The 20,884-nt window shown below is 51.4% G+C and overlaps 1 protein-coding gene across 5 annotated transcripts in view; it reads left to right on the plus strand.

Moving 5' to 3' along the window:
- The first annotated feature begins 4,338 nt into the window (after nt 1-4,338).
- The window catches only part of ARHGAP39 (Rho GTPase activating protein 39), a 170,097-nt gene continuing 153,551 nt past the window's right edge, over nt 4,339-20,884 (plus strand). For 4 of the 5 annotated variants that reach the window (XR_013217097.1, XR_013217098.1, XR_013217099.1 and 1 more), the window contains exon 1: nt 4,339-4,620. Coding sequence is in view for 2 of the 5 variants with exons in the window: in XM_077271393.1 (XP_077127508.1) it covers nt 4,610-4,620 (11 nt within the window). In the remaining 3 variants the exon portion in view is untranslated. The remainder of the gene's footprint in view (nt 4,621-20,884) is intronic. The other variant, XM_077271394.1, reaches the window with a different exon arrangement.

Here is a 20,884-nt window from a genome sequence, read left to right on the forward strand (position 1 = left end):
ATGTTTTGGCGCTTTTATATGATAAAAGCTATTTTATAGAAAAAATAATTATTTTGGCATCGCTTTATTCTGAGGACTATAACTTTTTTATTTTTTTGCTTATGATGCTGTATGGCAGCTTGTTTTTTGCGGGACAAGATGACGTTTTCAGCGGTACCATAGTTATTTATATCCATCTTTTTGATCGCGTGTTATTCCACTTTTTGTTCAGCGGTATGATAATAAAGTGTTGTTTTTTGGCTCGTTTTTTTTTTTTTTTTCTTACGGTGTTCACTGAAGGGGTTAACTAGTGGGACAGTTTTATAGGTTGGGTCGTTACGGATGCGGCGATACTAAATATGTGTACTTTTATAGTTTTTTTTTTATTTAGATAAAGAAATGTATTTATGGGAATATTTTTTTTTTCTTTATTTAGGAATTTTTTTATTTTTTTTTCACACATGTGGAATTTTTTTTTTTTACTTATTTACTTTGTCCCGGGGGGGGAACATCACAGATCGCTGATCTGACGGTTTGCACAGCACAGCAGATCAGCGATTTGACTGACAGCGCTGCAGGCTTACCAGCGCCTGATCTGGACCCGGAAGTAATCCCTGCAGGACCCGGATGCAGCCCCGCGGCCATTTTGGATCCGGGGCCTGCAGGGATAGGAGGTAAGAGACGCTCGGAGCAACGCGATCACATCGCGTTGCTCCGGGGGTCTCAGGGAAGCCCGCAGGGAGCCCCCTCCCTGCGCGATGCTTCCCTATACCGCCGGAACACTGCGATCATGTTTGATCGCAGTGTGCCGGGGGTTAATGTGCCGGGGGCGGTCCGTGACCGCTCCTGGCACATAGTGCCGGATGTCAGCTGCGATAATCAGCTGACACCCAGCTGCGATCGGCCGCGCTCCCACCGTGAGCGCGGCCGATCGCATATGACGTACTATCTCGTCGGTGGGAATTAAGGCCCACCCCACCTCGACGGGATAGTACGTCATATGGGATTAAGGGGTTAATAGCCTGGGAAGATCCATGGGTATTCCCCCCTGCCAAGGCTATAAACATCTGCCCCAAGTCACTGGCTTTCCCTCTCTGGTTTGGAAAGTTGCCCGGGAGCCCTCGTCATTTTTTTTTTTAATTAAACAGATATTACCTTTAAGGTCGGGGTCACACTTGCGAGAAACTCGCACGAGTCTCTCGCATCAATACCCAGCACTGACGTCGGCACTCAGGACTGGATTGTGCGGCTGCGTGTATTTCTATGCAGCTGAACGCTCCGGTCCAAGTGCCGGGTAGAGAGGTGCAAGACTCGTGCGAGTTTCTCACAAGTGTGACCCCGGCCTAATGCAGGGGGGTGTGTGTGTGTCTTTATTTAACTCTTTATTACCATTTTATTATGTTCATTACTAAACATCGGGCTATCTATCTATATCTATCTGTGTGTGTAAACATTATTCTTCAATGGAGTATGTAAATGAAGAGGTTGGACAAGAAATGACGTCACAATTCTTTTTTTTTGTTAAAATATATATTTAGCTTACAAAAACGCATACAAATCCGCATGAAAAAAATGCATGAAAATCCGCGCGGATTCTCAACTGCGTTTTCTGCCAAGAGAGGAAGAATCTGCGCAGAAAATTCCACAGGCAAATCTGCAACGTGTGCACATAGCCTAAGGCTTATTTTTAGTCTGCATTGCAATCACTGCTACACCTGTGACTGCAATGCCCTCTCATGGCCTCAATACGCCTCTGTGCGCATCCTGGGGGGAACATATAGTGACCCTCCCATGTAACACCAGTCACTGCCTCACACTGCACAGACATAACCCCACAGATATAATCCCACAGATAATAATCCCACAGATAATAACCCCACAGATAATCCCACAGATAATAACCCCACAGATATAATCCCACAGATAATAGCCCCACAGATATAATCCCACAGATAATAACCCCACAGATATAATCCCACAGATAATAACCCCACAGATATAATCCCACAGATAATAGTCCCACAGATATAATCCCACAGACATAACCCCACAGATATAATCCCACAGATAATCCCACAGCTAATAACCCCACAGATAATCCCACAGATAATAACCCCACAGATATAATCCCACAGAAAATAGCCCCACAGATAATAACCCCACAGATAATAACCCCACAGATAATAGCCCCACAGATAATAACCCCACAGATAATAACCCCACAGATAATAATCCCACAGATAATAACCCCACAGATAATAGCCCCACAGATAATAGCCCCACAGATAATAGCCCCACAGATAATAACCCCACAGATAATAATCCCACAGATAACCCCACAGATAATAACCCCACAGATATAATCCCACAGATAATAGCCCCACAGATAATAACCCCACAGATAATAATCCCACAGATAATAATCCCACAAATAACCCCACAGATAATAACCCCACAGATAATAACCCCACAGATATAATCCCACAGATAATAGCCCCACAGATAATAGCCCCACAGATAATAGCCCCACAGATATAATCCCACAGATAATAATCCCACAGATATAACCCCACAGATAATAGCCCCACAGATATAACCCCACAGATAATAATCCCACAGATATAACCCCACAGATAATAGCCCCACAGATATAACCCCACAGATATAATCCCACAGATAATAATCCCACAGATAATAATCCCACAGATATAACCCCACAGATAATAGCCCCACAGATATAGCCCCACAGATATAACCCCACAGATAATAATCCCACAGATATAACCCCACAGATAATAATCCCACAGATATAACCCCACAGATAATAGCCCCACAGATATAACCCCACAGATATAACCCCACAGATAATAACCCCACAGATATAATCCCACAGATAATAGCCCCACAGATAATAGCCCCACAGATATAATCCCACAGATAATAGCCACACAGATAATAATCCCACAGATATAATCCCACAGATAATAACCCCACAGATAATAATCCCACAGATAATAGCCCCACAGATAATAATCCCACAGATAATAATCCCACAGATAATAGCCCCACAGATAATAATCCCACAGATAATAATCCCACAGATAATAGCCCCACAGATAATAATCCCACAGATAACAATCCCACAGATAATAGCCCCACAGATAATAACCCCACAGATATAACCCCCACAGATAATAGCCCCACAGATAATAGCCCCACAGATAATAACCCCACAGATAATAGCCCCACAGATAATAACCCCACAGATAATAACCCCACAGATAATAGCCCCACAGATAATAACCCCACAGATATAACCCCCACAGATAATAACCCCACAGATAACCCCACAGATAATAACCCCACAGATAATAACCCCACAGATAATAGCCCCACAGATAATAATCCCACAGATAATAACCCCACAGATAACCCCACAGATAATAACCCCACAGATAATAACCCCACAGATAATAGCCCCACAGATAATAACCCCACAGATAACCCCACAGATAATAATCCCACAGATAATAACCCCACAGATATAACCCCACAGATAATAGCCCCACAGATAATAACCCCACAGATAACCCCACAGATAATAGCCCCACAGATATAACCCCACAGATAATAACCCCACAGATAATAACCCCACAGATAATAACCCCACAGATAACCCCACAGATAATAACCCCACAGATAATAGCCCCACAGATAATAGCCCCACAGATAATAGCCCCACAGATAATAACCCCACAGATAATAACCCCACAGATAACCCCACAGATAATAACCCCACAGATAATAGCCCCACAGATAATAGCCCCACAGATAATAGCCCCACAGATAATAGCCCCACAGATAATAGCCCCACAGATAATAATCCCACAGATAATAATCCCACAGATAATAACCCCACAGATAATAGCCCCACAGATAATAGCCCCACAGATAATAGCCCCACAGATAATAACCCCACAGATAATAACCCCACAGATAACCCCACAGATAATAGCCCCACAGATAATAGCCCCACAGATAATAGCCCCACAGATAATAACCCCACAGATAATAACCCCACAGATAATAACCCCACAGATAACCCCACAGATAATAACCCCACAGATAATAGCCCCACAGATAATAGCCCCACAGATAATAGCCCCACAGATAATAGCCCCACAGATAATAGCCCCACAGATAATAATCCCACAGATAATAATCCCACAGATAATAACCCCACAGATATAACCCCACAGATAATAACCCCACAGATAATAACCCCACACATATAACCCCACAGATAACCACCGTAGATAGTAGCGGACGCGCTCGGCCCCGCACCTGCTGCTGTCCCAGGGGGCGCGCTGCTCGGGGACGCGCTCAGCAGCAGGTGACTGCACGTGGACGCGCGTTGTCTCTCGCCTGCGCGGCGCCGCTGCCTGACAGAGAGGAGAGAGGGAGAGAGGACTGTCGGTGTTCGCGGGGGGGACGGGCGGCCTCATCCTCCGCCACATCCGTCCTCCTCGTCCTCATGGCCTCCCGAGCTACCTCCTAACCCCCAGCACAGGGCCCGGAGACCCCGGGGACACCAGCAACGGAGGAGCCAGCGACGAGCACCGCCGGGAAGATGGCGGAGAGGTAACCGCAGCATCCTCCGCATGTGTGAGGGGTGGGAAGGGTTAATACGGGGCCTCATCAGCATCTTATACCTGTGAGGGGAGAGAAGGGTTAATACTGGGTCTCGTCAGCATCTTATACCTGTGGGAGGGGAGGGAAGGGTTAATACGGGGCCTCGTCAGCATCTTATACCGGTGAGGGGAGGGAAGGGTTAATACGGGGCCTCGTCAGCATCTTATACCGGTGTGAGGGGAGGGAAGGGTTAATACGGGGCCTCGTCAGCATCTTATACCTGTGAGGGGAGGGAAGGGTTAATACAGGGTCTCGTCAGCATCTTATACCTGTGTGAGGGGAGGGAAGGGTTAATACGGGGCCTCGTCAGCATCTTATACCGGTGTGAGGGGAGGGAAGGGTTAATACGAGGCCTCATCAGCATCTTATACCGGTGTGAGGGGAGGGAAGGGTTAATACGGGGCCTCGTCAGCATCTTATACCTGTGAGGGGAGGGAAGGGTTAATACTGGGCCTCGTCAGCATCTTATACCGGTGTGAGGGGAGGGAAGGGTTAATACGGGGCCTCATCAGCATCTTATACCTGTGTAAGGGGAGGGAAGGGTTAATACGGGGCCTCGTCAGCATCTTATACCTGTGAGGGGAGGGAAGGGTTAATACTGGGCCTCGTCAGCATCTTATACCGGTGTGAGGGGAGGGAAGGGTTAATACGGGGCCTCATCAGCATCTTATACCTGTGTAAGGGGAGGGAAGGGTTAATACGGGGCCTCGTCAGCATCTTATACCTGTGTGAGGGGAGGGAAGGGTTAATACGGGGTCTCGTCAGCATCTTATACCGGTGTGAGGGGAGGGAAGGGTTAATACGGGGCCTCGTCGGCATCTTATACCTGTGTGAGGGGAGGGAAGGGTTAATACGGGGTCTCGTCAGCATCTTATACCTGTGTGAGGGGAGGGAAGGGTTAATACGGGGTCTCGTCAGCATCTTATACCGGTGTGAGGGGAGGGAAGGGTTAATACGGGGCCTCGTCGGCATCTTATACCTGTGTGAGGGGAGGGAAGGGTTAATACGGGGTCTCGTCAGCATCTTATACCGGTGTGAGGGGAGGGAAGGGTTAATACAGGGCCTCGTCGGCATCTTATACCTGTGTGAGGGGAGGGAAGGGTTAATACGGGGCCTCGTCAGCATCTTATACCGGTGTGAGGGGAGGGAAGGGTTAATACGAGGCCTCATCAGCATCTTATACCGGTGTGAGGGGAGGGAAGGGTTAATACGGGGCCTCGTCAGCATCTTATACCTGTGAGGGGAGGGAAGGGTTAATACTGGGCCTCGTCAGCATCTTATACCGGTGTGAGGGGAGGGAAGGGTTAATACGGGGCCTCATCAGCATCTTATACCTGTGTAAGGGGAGGGAAGGGTTAATACGGGGCCTCGTCAGCATCTTATACCTGTGAGGGGAGGGAAGGGTTAATACTGGGCCTCGTCAGCATCTTATACCGGTGTGAGGGGAGGGAAGGGTTAATACGGGGCCTCATCAGCATCTTATACCTGTGTAAGGGGAGGGAAGGGTTAATACGGGGCCTCGTCAGCATCTTATACCTGTGTGAGGGGAGGGAAGGGTTAATACGGGGTCTCGTCAGCATCTTATACCGGTGTGAGGGGAGGGAAGGGTTAATACGGGGCCTCGTCGGCATCTTATACCTGTGTGAGGGGAGGGAAGGGTTAATACGGGGTCTCGTCAGCATCTTATACCTGTGTGAGGGGAGGGAAGGGTTAATACGGGGTCTCGTCAGCATCTTATACCGGTGTGAGGGGAGGGAAGGGTTAATACGGGGCCTCGTCGGCATCTTATACCTGTGTGAGGGGAGGGAAGGGTTAATACGGGGCCTCGTCAGCATCTTATACCGGTGTGAGGGGAGGGAAGGGTTAATACGGGGTCTCGTCAGCATCTTATACCTGTGTGAGGGGAGGGAAGGGTTAATACGGGGTCTCGTCAGCATCTTATACCGGTGTGAGGGGAGGGAAGGGTTAATACGGGGCCTCGTCGGCATCTTATACCTGTGTGAGGGGAGGGAAGGGTTAATACGGGGTCTCGTCAGCATCTTATACCGGTGTGAGGGGAGGGAAGGGTTAATACGGGGCCTCGTCGGCATCTTATACCTGTGTGAGGGGAGGGAAGGGTTAATACGGGGTCTCGTCAGCATCTTATACCGGTGTGAGGGGAGGGAAGGGTTAATACGGGGTCTCGTCGGCATCTTATACCTGTGAGGGGAGGGAAGGGTTAATACGGGGCCTCGTCAGCATCTTATACCGGTGTGAGGGGAAGGAAGGGTTAATACGGGGTCTCGTCAGCATCTTATACCGGTGTGAGGGGAAGGAAGGGTTAATACGGGGCCTCGTCAGCATCTTATACCGGTGTGAGGGGAGGGAAGGGTTAATACGGGGCCTCGTCAGCATCTTATACCGGTGTGAGGGGAAGGAAGGGTTAATACGGGGTCTCGTCAGCATCTTATACCGGTGTGAGGGGAAGGAAGGGTTAATACGGGGCCTCGTCAGCATCTTATACCGGTGTGAGGGGAGGGAAGGGTTAATACGGGGCCTCGTCAGCATCTTATACCTGTGAGGGGAGGGAAGGGTTAATACGGGGCCTCGTCAGCATCTTATACCGGTGTGAGGGGAAGGAAGGGTTAATACGGGGCCTCGTCAGCATCTTATACCGGTGTGAGGGGAAGGAAGGGTTAATACGATCTGGTCTCTGCAGTAACTGGTTATTCCTTTTGCTCTGGGCAGTGAAGAGTTAATGTGTTGTCCTTCTTTTCCTGGTGGTGATGATAGGGTTAATGTGGGGGTCACCTGAGGTCGTGTGGATGGCTCCGGGTTATTGCGGGGTCCCTCCTTCGGACCCTCAGTGTGAGGATGTGATCAGTGTGTGTGGTGACTGAAGGGAGAGGAGTTATGGGGCTGCTGAGCCCTGCGATCCCCCATGCTTTACACTGCAGCCCTGCTTATTGCAATGTTAGGCAGAAGCACAAGCTGTTAGTGCTGACGTGTAGGGTGAAAGAGTTGCACAGAGGGCGGCGTGGGAAGGGTTAATCATGGTGCGGTATAGGGGGGACTCCAGGATAAAAGGCTTGTCCGCCGGGGCCTGGGGCCTTACACCACACCTCGGCCATCATGTGGACGGCACGTTGTTCTCCTGGCGGCCAGTGATTATCGGAGAAAGGAGCCTCTGGAGGAGAAGAAACAGAACTTCCCCTTTAAGTAGCTGAGTACCGCTGCTGGGCTGTCAGCTGCTGTCAATCACCTTCGTTATCCTAATGGTCCTGTATGATGGCGCAGCATGAAGCGGTAATGTGGCCTGTGCTGCCAGGGGCGGAGGTGCCCAGAGCCTAAATATTACCTACTGGACGGGCACTGCTGGCACAGGCCGGACATATATACAGGACGGGCACTGCTGGTACAGACCGGACATATATACAGGACGGGCACTGCTGGTACAGGCCGGACATATATACAGGACGGACACTGCTGGTACAGGCCGGACATATATACAGGACGGACACTGCTGGCACAGGCCGGACATATATACAGGACGGGCACTGCTGGCACAGGCCGGACATATATACAGGACGGACACTGCTGGCACAGGCCGGACATATATACAGGACGGACACTGCTGGCACAGGCCAGACATATATACAGGACGGGAACTGCTGGTACAGACCGGACATATATACAGGACGGGCACTGCTGGCAGAGGCCGGACATATATACAGGACGGACACTGCTGGCACAGGCCGGACATATATACAGGACGGGAACTGCTGGCACAGGCCAGACATATATACAGGACGGGCACTGCTGGTACAGACCGGACATATATACAGGACGGGCACTGCTGGTACAGGCCGGACATATATACAGGACGGGCACTGCTGGTACAGACCGGACATATATACAGGACGGGCACTGCTGGTACAGGCCGGACATATATACAGGACGGACACTGCTGGTACAGGCCGGACATATATACAGGACGGACACTGCTGGCACAGGCCGGACATATATACAGGACGGGCACTGCTGGCACAGGCCGGACATATATACAGGACGGACACTGCTGGCACAGGCCGGACATATATACAGGACGGACACTGCTGGCACAGGCCAGACATATATACAGGACGGGAACTGCTGGTACAGACCGGACATATATACAGGACGGGCACTGCTGGCAGAGGCCGGACATATATACAGGACGGACACTGCTGGCACAGGCCGGACATATATACAGGACGGGAACTGCTGGTACAGGCCGGACATATATACAGGACGGGAACTGCTTGTACAGACCGGACATATATACAGGACGGACACTGCTGGTACAGGCCGGACATATATACAGGACGGGCACTGCTGGCACAGGCCGGACATATATACAGGACGGACACTGCTGGCACAGGCCGGACATATATACAGGACGGGCACTGCTGGTACAGGCCGGACATATATACAGGACGGACACTGCTGGCACAGGCCGGACATATATACAGGACGGGAACTGCTGGTAGAGACCTGACATATATACAGGACGGGAACTGCTGGTACAGGACGGACATATATACAGGACGGACACTGCTGGCACAGGCCGGACATATATACAGGCCGGACACTGCTGGTACAGGCCGGACATATATACAGGACGGACACTGCTGGTACAGGACGGACATATATACAGGACGGGCACTGCTGGTACAGACCGGACATATATATATACAGGACAGGCACTGCTGGTACAGGCCGGACATATATACAGGACGGGCACTGCTGGTACAGGCCGGACATATATACAGGACGGGCACTGCTGGTACAGGCCGGACATATATACAGGACGGGCACTGCTGGTACAGGCCGGACATATATACAGGACGGACACTGCTGGTACAGGCCGGACATATATACAGGACGGGCACTGCTGGCACAGGCCGGACATATATACAGGACGGGCACTGCTGGTACAGGCCGGACATATTTACAGGACGGACACTGCTGGCACAGACCGGACATATATACAGGACGGGCACTGCTGGTACAGACCGGACATATATACAGGACGGGCACTGCTGGTACAGGCCGTACATATATACAGGACGGGCACTGCTGGCACAGGCCGTACATATATACAGGACGGGCACTGCTGGCACAGACCGGACATATATACAGGACGGGCACTGCTGGTACAGGCCGGACATATATACAGGACGGACACTGCTGGCACAGGACGGACATATATACAGGACGGACACTGCTGGTACAGGCCGGACATATATACAGGACGGGCACTGCTGGTACAGGCCGGACATATATACAGGACGGACACTGCTGGCACAGGCCGGACATATATACAGGACGGGCACTGCTGGTACAGGCCGGACATATATACAGGACGGGCACTGCTGGCACAGACCGGACATATTTACTGGACCGACACTGCTGGCACAGGCCGGACATATATACAGGCCGGGCACTGCTGGTACAGACCGGACATATATACAGGACGGACACTGCTGGTACAGGCCGGACATATATACAGGACGGGCACTGCTGGTACAGGCCGGACATATATACAGGCCGGACACTGCTGGTACAGGCCGGACATATATACAGGACGGACACTGCTGGTACAGGCCGGACATATATACAGGACGGACACTGCTGGTACAGGCCGGACATATATACAGGACGGACACTGCTGGTACAGGCCGGACATATTTACTGGACCGACACTGCTGGTACAGGCCGGACTTATATACAGGACGGACACTGCTGGCACAGGCCGGACATATATACAGGACGGACACTGCTGGTACAGGCCGGACATATATACAGGACGGACACTGCTGGTACAGGCCGGACATATTTACTGGACCGACACTGCTGGTACAGGCCGGACATATATACAGGACGGACACTGCTGGTACAGACTGGACATATATACAGGACGGGCACTGCTGGTACAGGCCGGACATATATACAGGACGGGCACTGCTGGTACAGGCCGGACATATATACAGGACGGACACTGCTGGTACAGACTGGACATATATACAGGACGGGCACTGCTGGTACAGGCCGGACATATATACAGGACGGGCACTGCTGGTACAGGCCGGACATATATACAGGACGGACACTGCTGGTACAGGCGGGGGGCATTACTGGATTCAGTTGGGGAGCATTGCTGTCTCTGGCAGGGGTCGTTGCTGGCGCCGGGGGGGGGGGGGGGGGATTACTATCTCTGGTGTGGGAATTGGTGGCTCCGGCAAGGGGCGTTGCTGGCTGTGGCGGGGGGGGGCATTGCTGGATGTGGCGGGGGGCATTGCTGGATTCAGGAGGGGGCATTGCTGGATTCAGGAGGGGGCATTGCTGTCTCTGGCGGGGGGCATTGCTGTCTCTGGCGGGGGGCATTGCTGTCTCTGGCGGGGGGGCATTGCTGTCTCTGGCGGGGGGGCATTGCTGTCTCTGGCGGGGGGCATTGCTGTCTCTGGCGGGGGGCATTGCTGTCTCTGGCGGGGGGCATTGCTGTCTCTGGCGGGGGGCATTGCTGTCTCTGGCGGGGGGCATTGCTGTCTCTGGCGGGGGGCATTGCTGTCTCTGGCGGGGGGCATTGCTGTCTCTGGCGGGGGGCATTGCTGTCTCTGGCGGGGGGCATTGCTGTCTCTGGCGGGGGGCATTGCTGTCTCTGGCGGGGGGCATTGCTGTCTCTGGCGGGGGGCATTGCTGTCTCTGGCGGGGGGCATTGCTGTTTCTGGCGGGGGGCATTGCTGTTTCTGGCGGGGGGCATTGCTGTCTCTGGCGGGGGGCATTACTGGCCCCGCGGCTCTTGCTGCAGTACATTGCAGGCCTCTCCCAGGCGGTGCGGGGGCCGGGGATTGCGGGCCATTATGAGGGAGGATTTCCTGCTCAGGCTTGTGATCCGCTCCCGCTCTCCGCGATGATGAGGGCTCATCTGCTCATCTCGCTGTGTTGTGACAGGTTGGATTAGGTGACATGGATGCCGCCGCGGCTGCTTGGTATTCAGGGCACATGTTTATCTGCAGCGATGCCAGTGAGCCGCCCCTCCGCTGCTCTCACACTGCTCCCGGGGGTCGGCGCGGCCTCTGATGAGCCCTTTATTGTCCGTTTTCTGAGCTGCCTGTTTTTTCCCTTGATGTATTAATACGGTGTGCCCCCTCCGGTGCTGGCAGTGTGATGCCCACCAGTGTATAAAGCTCCGCTGCCAGCAGCGCTGCTATGGGGCCACGTTCAGAGCGGAGGAGGAGCTGCTCGCAGCCGTGATCCGAGTGCGCGGAGTCGCTGAGCAGCCCTGGCTATTTATACCTCCGTGGGGCCGGGGTTTTGCATATCTTTTTTTGGAGAATAAGCTCCATTTTCCGGTTACTCGCTGCGTTTCTTCAGGCTGCTCTCCTCGTCTTCACGTAGCATTGCGATTTGGCACTTTGCATGGACATGCTGCACTGTGGAGTGTGCCAGGAGTCCTGCCCGTCGCTGTGGTGCCCAGGTCTTGTATGCTGTCTGCCAGCACTCGGGACTCACTGCACCTTATGCTGCTCCAACTGTGCAGCTCGTCCAGTCATCTGTAAGTAAAGCTCAGCCCTGGGGGAATGAAAACTTCTGCAGCACTCTCTGCGTTTCAGATCCTTGCTGTTTGATCTTTACCTACACCGATACACTGTAACGTAAGCAGCAGCTGAGTGATGGCAGGTTTTCTGCCTCAGGTCTAAACAAGTGCTCGCATCACTGACAGCAAGTAGGTGTCTTGACAATAGAGAGAGGTTGAAACAGAAAATTTATTCTGTGCAAGTTCATAAGTTTTCATTGCACAGGATGCGCTGTGAATGTCTGGGGTCCGCACCTGTAGAATAACTGTTGCCTCATGGGAACCTAAATCTGTAAATGGGGATTTTTCGGTTCACAGGTTTTTGTATGAAACTCACGCCTTTTTTGCCACGAACACGCCCCGAGGTCACCGTCACGTGGGCCCCTTTTGATCGGTGTCTTGGATCAGTATTGGTATTTTTCGTCCACATTTGGATTTGGCTTAGAAAGAGTTGCAAACCTTTCCATGATGCTTTTTTTTCCATGTTCGTTTTACTCCCAGTTTTGGCTTATAACAGAAAGCAATCTGAGACAGCGCATCGTTATCAGTCGTGCAGTCTGGTGAAACGCGTTAGCCTCTGCGTCCATTTTCAGTGGCAGATGGTGGAAATTGGGGAAATAAACAAAATGTATACGTTGGCTTTATGCCTCATGTTGGTATGAAAGGAGTCTTTTCGTTAGCAGACAAGACAACAGGAAAGCCAAGCGAGCAAAATAAGTGCCAAGTGATAGAAAGACCGTGCGACAGAAGACAAGACAACAGGAAAGCCAAGCGATAGAAAGACCTCGCGACAGTAGACAAGAGAACAGGAAAGCCAAGCGATAGAAAGACCGTGCGACAGAAGACAAGACAACAGGAAAGCCAAGCGATAGAAAGACCGTGCGACAGTTGACAAGACAACAGGAAAGCCAAGCGATAGATCATGCGACAGTAGATGAGACAACAGGAAAGCCAAGCGATAGAAAGACCATGCAACAATAGACAAGACAGGAGGAAAGCCAAGCGATAGAAAGACCGTGCAACAATAGACAAGACAGGAGGAAAGCCAAGCGATAGAAAGACCGTGTGACATTAGACGAGACAGGAGGAAAGCCAAGCGATAGAAAGACCGTGTGACATTAGACGAGACAGGAGGAAAGCCAAGCGATAGAAAGACCGTGCGACAGTAGACAACGGGAAAGCCAAGTGATAGACCGTGCGACAGTAGACGAGACAACAGGAAAGCCAAGCAACAGAAAGACCGTGCAACAGTACACGAGACAACAGGAAAGCCAAGCGATAGAAAGACCGTGCGATAGTAGACAACAGGAAAGCCAAGCGATAGAAAGACCATGCGATAGTAGACAACAGGAAAGCCAAGGGATAGACAGACCGTGCGATAATAGACAAGACAAGAGGAAAGCCAAGCCATAGAAAGACCGTACGATTGTAGACAGGAAAGCCAAGCGATAGACCGTGCGACAGTAGACGAGACAACAGGAAAGCCAAGTGATAGACCTTGTGACAGTAGACGGGACAACAGGAAAGCCAAGCGATAGACCGTGCAACAGTAGACAAGACAACGGGAAAGCCAAGCGATAGATCGTGCGACAGTAGACGGGACAACAGGAAAGCCAAGCGATAGAAAGACCGTGCGATAGTAGACGAGACAACGGGAAAGCCAAGCGATAGAAAGACCGTGCGACAGTACACGAGACAACAGGAAAGCCAAGCGACAGAAAGACCGTGCGATAGTAGACGAGGCAACAGGAAAGCCAAGTGATAGACCGTGCGACAGTAGACGAGACAACATGAAATTCAAGCAATAGAAAGACCGTGTGATAGTAGACAACAGGAAAGCCAATCCATAGAAAAACCGTGCGACAGTAGACAAGACAGGAGGAAAGCCAAGCTATAGAAAGACTGTGCGATGATAGACAACAGGAAAGCCAAGCGATAGAAAGACCGTGCGATAGTAGACAACAGGAAATCCAAGCGATAGAAAGACCGTGCGACAGTAGAGGAGACAACAGGAAAGTCAAGCGATAGAAAGACCGTGCGACAGTAGAGGAGACAACAGGAAAGCCAAGCGATAGAAAGACCGTGCGACAGTAGAGGAGACAACAGGAAAGCCAAGCGATAGAAAGACCGTGCGACAGTAGACGAGGCAACAAGAAAGCCAAGCGATAGGAAGGTCGTGCGATAGTAGACAATAGGAAAGCCAAGCGATAGACCGTGTGACAGTAGACGAGACAACAGGAAAGCCAAGCGACAGACAGACCGTGCGATAGTAGACAAGACAACAGGAAAGCCAAGCGAGGAAAAAAAAAAACCGGTGAGCGAAAATGAGTTCACTGCTCGCTGTATCACTGTATCGCTGTACACTCCTCAGGTGTAGCGCCCCCTTAGATTCTCTCTTCTGACTGCAGACAGGAGCGTTCTCCCCACACACTGACCAATTCACGTGCGATTTTCTGCATGGTCTGACGGTTTGTGCTGGAGAATTCTAGGAAGCGCTTTTCTTGCTCCTATTCCCAGACGAGTCTCCAACAGGGCCGTGAAATCACAGACCGTGCAAGCACACGAACTGTTTCATCGGTGTGCAGAAAGAAACAAAAAGCGGACATTTGAGAAGCCCCCATGATATAAAGTGTTCGGGGGCTGTCAGTGGAAAAAGGTGATAACATTCAGATCCCAATGAGCGCCCAATTTTGTGCCCAGATTTTATGGGTGGGCTTCAGATTTCACCTAGTGATAGGATATTCATAGATGTCATCTCATGTTATTTTCTATGGATTTTCTGTCCTGCCCGGTGCAGATTCACCATCTGTCAGACTTGTCCTCGCAGCACACAGACACGTTGTGTTACTGTATGTCCACACCGGCATCCGTGGTGAAATCCTGCGCTGAGTGTTCAGATTTCTGGGTGATTTTTCCAGAAAGTCTGTTTGTGTAGGAAGCTGTTCGTGCGTTGGCTGTATGAAGATGCAGAACTGTATTTTGCTGCTGTTGCACTAGAAAGGTACTAAAAAACCCGCTATATGGTAACAGTGCGAACAGAACTGGTGGCCGGTGTCGCCGGCCGTACCTGCCGGATTATCCTGGGGTGTTGAGTTCTACTTGTCTGTTGCTTCTTTGGACCGCGGAGCTCGTGGTTTGTCTGGGAGCTCCGCACCTTAAATGTCTCATGAGAACCAACCCCGATAGTCTAAGTGTCGCTATGACCAGCTAATGGCAGCCATAACCCGCTACTATACCATGGACCCTAGAAATCAGCGGTGCTGTGCCCGTCTATCCCAGCCCTGTTCATTCTCTGTGATATTTTGCCTAATGCTGACTGAACACCGCTGACTGCAGTAAGCAGCTTTTGGAAATGTCCCTCCACCCCCTCATCTGTGATCTAGTGCTGGACCGATGTACGGCTACTCATCAATAATATATTTACAAGCGGAGTACATGACAGAACAGCCAGAGACTGATGAATGTGGCTGCAATGTAAGAGCGAGCGGCTGGAGCGCTGGGTGTGTGCGATCTCCTTAATGTGAGAACGAGCTATAAGAGCGCAGGGTGTGTGTGCTCTCCTTAATTTGAGAACGAGCGGCCAGAGCGTTAGGTGTGTGCGCTCTCCTTAATGTGAGAAGAGCGGCCAGAGCGCTGGGTGTGTGCACTCACCCTAATGTGAGAGTGAGAGGCCAGAGCGCTGGGTGTGTGCACTCACCCTAATGTGAGAGTGAGCGGCCGGAGCGCTGGGTGTGTGCGCTCACCCTAATGTGAGAGTGAGAGGCCAGAGCGCTGGGTGTGTGCGCTTACCCTAATGTGAGAGTGAGCGGCCGGAGCGCTGGGTGTGTGCGTTTACCCTAATGTGAGAGCGAGCGGCCGGAGCGCTGGGTGTGTGCGCTCTCCTTAACGTTAGAGTGAGCGGTCGGAGTGCTGGGTGTGTGCGCTCACCCTAATGTGAGAGTGAGCGGCCGGAGCGCTGGGTGTGTGCGCTCACCCTAATGTGAGAGTGAGAGGCCAGAGCGCTGGGTGTGTGCGCACACCCTAATGTGAGAGTGAGAGGCCGGAGCGCTGGGTGTGTGCGCTTACCCTAATGTGAGAGTGAGCGGCCGGAGCGCTGGGTGTGTGCGTTTACCCTAATGTGAGAGCGAGCGGCCGGAGCGCTGGGTGTGTGCGCTCTCCTTAACGTTAGAGTGAGCGGTCGGAGTGCTGGGTGTGTGCGCTCACCCTAATGTGAGAGTGAGCGGCCGGAGCGCTGGGTGTGTGCGCTCACCCTAATGTGAGAGTGAGAGGCCAGAGCGCTGGGTGTGTGCGCACACCCTAATGTGAGAGTGAGAGGCCGGAGCGCTGGGTGTGTGCGCTTACCCTAATGTGAGAGTGAGCGGCCGGAGCGCTGGGTGTGTGCACTCACCCTAATGTGAGAGTGAGAGGCCAGAGCGCTGGGTGTGTGCTCTTACCCTAATGTGAGAGTGAGCGGCCGGAGCGCTGGGTGTGTGCGCTCACCCTAATGTGAGAGTGAGAGGCCAGAGCGCTGGGTGTGTGCGCACACCCTAATGTGAGAGTGAGAGGCCGGAGCGCTGGGTGTGTGCGCTTACCCTAATGTGAGAGTGAGAGGCCAGAGCGCTGGGTGTGTGCACTCACCCTAATGTGAGAGTGAGCGGCCGGAGCGCTGGGTGTGTGCGCTCACCCTAATGTGAGAGTGAGAGGCCAGAGCGCTGGGTGTGTGCGCTTACCCTAATGTGAGAGTGAGCGGCCGGAGCGCTGGGTGTGTGCGCTTACCCTAATGTGAGAGTGAGCGGCCGGAGCGCTGGGTGTGTGCGTTTACCCTAATGTGAGAGCGAGCGGCCGGAGCGCTGGGTGTGTGCGCTCTCCTTAACGTTAGAGTGAGCGGTCGGAGTGCTGGGTGTGTGCGCTCACCCTAATGTGAGAGTGAGCGGCCAGAGCGCTGGGTGTGTGCGCTCACCCTAATGTGAGAGTGAGAGGCCGAAGCGCTGGGTGTATGCGCTCTCCTTAATGTGAGAGTGAGCGGCCAGAGCGCTGGGTGTATGTGCTCTCCTTAACGTGAGAGTGAGCGGCCGGAGCGCTTGGTGTGTGCGCTCACCCTAATGTGAGAGTGAGCGGCCAGAGCGTTGGGTGTGTGCGCTCTCCTCTTCTACACGAGGTCCATCCTTATATGACATTATTGATTACTCTTTGGTCGGCTGGTTTGATCATTAGCGCCGGCATGAAAATTCTCTTTATCAGCAGGACGTCGCTCTGTGGACACAGGGGAAGAGCCACTGACGACGATGTTGATCTGCGTGACCATATTAATAGTTGTTCTGTGAGCTCAGAAGTCGCCAGCCGGTGTGCAGCCTCCATGTCGCCTCCAGGCGTGCAGCCTCCATGTCGCCTCTAGGCGTGCAGCCTCCATGTCGCCGCTCGGCGTGCAGCCTGTTATGATCTGGTGACCTTGGAGCCGCATGAGACTTTCTCAGGAGTAGGTGGAACCTGTACTGACCGCAAACCCTAAACTGTCACCGCAACTAGAAGTAGCCGTGGGGTGTACCTAACACATCCTAGACACCTCGACACAGCCGGAGGACTAAATACCCCTATAGATGGAAATGGGAATTCTATCTTGCCTCAGAGCAAAGGATAGGCAGCCCCCCACAAATATTGACTGTGAGTATTAGAGGAAAGACACACGCAGGCAGAAATCAGGATTTAGCAAAAGAGGCCACGCTAGCTAAATAGGAAAGGATAGGACAGAATACTAAGCGGTCAGTATTAAAACCCTAAAAATATCCACAGCAGATAATACAAAAATTCCACCATCTAACTAAAGACATGGAATGTATATCTGCATCTCCTGAGAATCCATCTTGACTGAAATATCCAAACACAGTCTAAGCTGGACAAGAAAAAACATTGAATAGTACTGAATTGTAAAGCACACAGCATGTGTGCTGCAGAAACAAAACCAGACACTTATCTTAGCTGATTTGGCAGCAGGGCAGGAGGAACCAGACAGAGATGCAAAACCTCCAAGAACGATGGACAACTGGCAAGGGCTAATGAATCCTGCACACCTAAATATCCCAGTCAGAGCTGCAATCAGCAGGGACACCTGCCCAGGATTGCAACCCAGGGACAACTGCATTACTATCAACAACCACCGGAGGGAACCCAAGAGCAAAATTCACAACAGTACCCCCCCCCCCCTTGAAGAGGGGTCACCGAACCCTCACCAGAGCCCCCAGGCCGATCAGGACGAGCGAGATGAAAGGCACGGACCAAATCAGCAGCATGGACATCAGAGGCAAAAACCCAACAATTATCCTCCTGGCCATAACCCTTCCATTTGACAAGGTACTGAAGCCTCCGCCTCGAAAAGCGAGAATCCAAAATCTTCTCAACCACATACTCCAACTCCCCATCAACCAACACAGGGGCCGGAGGATCAACAGAGGGAACAACGGGCACCACATATTTCCGCAATAAAGATCTATGGAAGACATTATGGATAGCAAAAGAAGCCGGAAGGGCCAATCGAAAAGACACCGGATTAATAATCTCAGAAATCCTATAAGGACCAATAAAGCGAGGCTTAAACTTAGGGGAAGAAACCTTCATAGGAACATGACGGGAAGACAACCAGACCAGATCCCCAACCCGAAGCCGGGTACCAACACACCGACGACGGTTAGCAAAACGTTGAGCCTCCTCCTGAGACAATACCAAATTGTCCAGCACATGAGCCCAAATCTGCTGCAACCTGTCAACCACAGAATCCACACCAGGACAGTCAGAAGGCTCAACCTGCCCCGAAGAAAAACGAGGATGAAAGCCAAAATTACAAAAGAAGGGCGAAACCAAGGTAGCCGAACTAGCCCGATTATTAAGGGCAAACTCGGCCAATGGCAAGAAAGCCACCCAATCATCCTGATCAGCAGACACAAAGCATCTCGGATAAGTTTCTAAAGTCTGATTAGTTCGCTCGGTCTGGCCATTTGTCTGAGGATGGAATGCGGAAGAAAAAGACAAATCAATGCCCAGCTTAGCACAAAAGGCCCGCCAAAACAGAGAAACAAACTGGGAACCTCTGTCGGACACAATATTCTCCGGAATACCATGCAAACGAACCACATGCTGAAAAAACAACGGAACCAAATCAGAAGAGGAAGGCAATTTAGGCAAAGGCACCAAATGGACCATCTTAGAGAACCGGTCACAAACAACCCAGATGACAGACATCTTCTGGGAAACAGGAAGATCAGAAATAAAATCCATAGAAATATGCGTCCAGGGCCTCTCAGGGACCGGCAAAGGCAAAAGCAACCCACTAGCACGGGAACAACAAGGCTTGGCCCGCTCACAAGTCCCACAGGACTGCACAAAAGAACGCACATCACGTGACAAAGAAGGCCACCAAAAGGACCTACCAACCAAATCTCTGGTACCAAAAATACCAGGATGGCCAGCTAACACAGAACAATGAACCTCCGAAATCACTTTACTAGTCCATCTGTCAGGAACAAACAGTTTCCCCACTGGACAGCGGTCAGGTTTGTCAGCCTGAAATTCCTGAAGAACCCGTCGTAAATCAGGGGAAATGGCAGAAAGGACCACCCCTTCTTTCAGAATGCCGACCGGTTCAAGGACCTCAGGAGAATCAGGCAAAAAACTCCTAGAGAGGGCATCAGCCTTAATATTCTTAGAACCCGGAAGATACGAGACCACAAAATCAAAACGGGAAAAAAACAAGGACCATCGAGCCTGTCTAGGATTCAGCTGCCTGGCAGACTCGAGGTAAATCAGATTTTTATGATCGGTCAAGACCACAATACGGTGCTTATCTCCCTCGAGCCAATGTCGCCACTCCTTAAATGCCCACTTCATAGCCAACAACTCCCGACTGCCGACATCATAATTGCGTTCAGCGTGCGAAAACTTACGGGAAAAGAAGGCACACGGTTTCATCAAGGAACCAACAGGATCCCTCTGAGACAAAACGGCCCCTGCCCCAATCTCAGAAGCGTCAACCTCAACCTGAAACGGAAGTGAAACATCCGGCTGACGCAACACCGGGGCAGAAGTAAATCGGCGTTTAAGTTCCTGAAAGGCAGAGACAGCCGCAGAGGACCAATTCGTCACATCAGCGCCTTTCTTCGTCAAATCGGTCAAGGGTTTAACCACACTGGAGAAGTTAGCAATGAAACGGCAATAAAAATTAGCAAAGCCCAAAAATTTCTGAAGGCTCTTCACGGATGTGGGTTGAATCCAATCATGAATGGCCTGAACCTTAGCCGGATCCATCTCTATAGATGAGGGAGAAAAAATAAAGCCCAAAAAAGAAACCTTCTGCACTCCAAAGAGACACTTAGACCCCTTCACAAACAAAGCATTATCACGAAGGATCTGAAATACCATCCTGACCTGTTTCACATGAGACTCCCAATCATCAGAAAAAATTAAAATGTCATCCAAATATACAATCATGAATTTATCAAGATAAGTCCGGAAGGTATCGTGCATGAAGGACTGAAAAACAGATGGAGCATTAGAGAGCCCGAATGGCATCACAAGGTATTCAAAATGGCCTTCGGGCGTATTAAACGCAGTTTTCCATTCGTCACCCTGCTTAATACGAACAAGATT

Source organism: Ranitomeya variabilis, chromosome 6 (assembly GCF_051348905.1).
Source record: "Ranitomeya variabilis isolate aRanVar5 chromosome 6, aRanVar5.hap1, whole genome shotgun sequence".
NCBI classification, from domain to species: Eukaryota; Metazoa; Chordata; class Amphibia; order Anura; family Dendrobatidae; genus Ranitomeya; species Ranitomeya variabilis.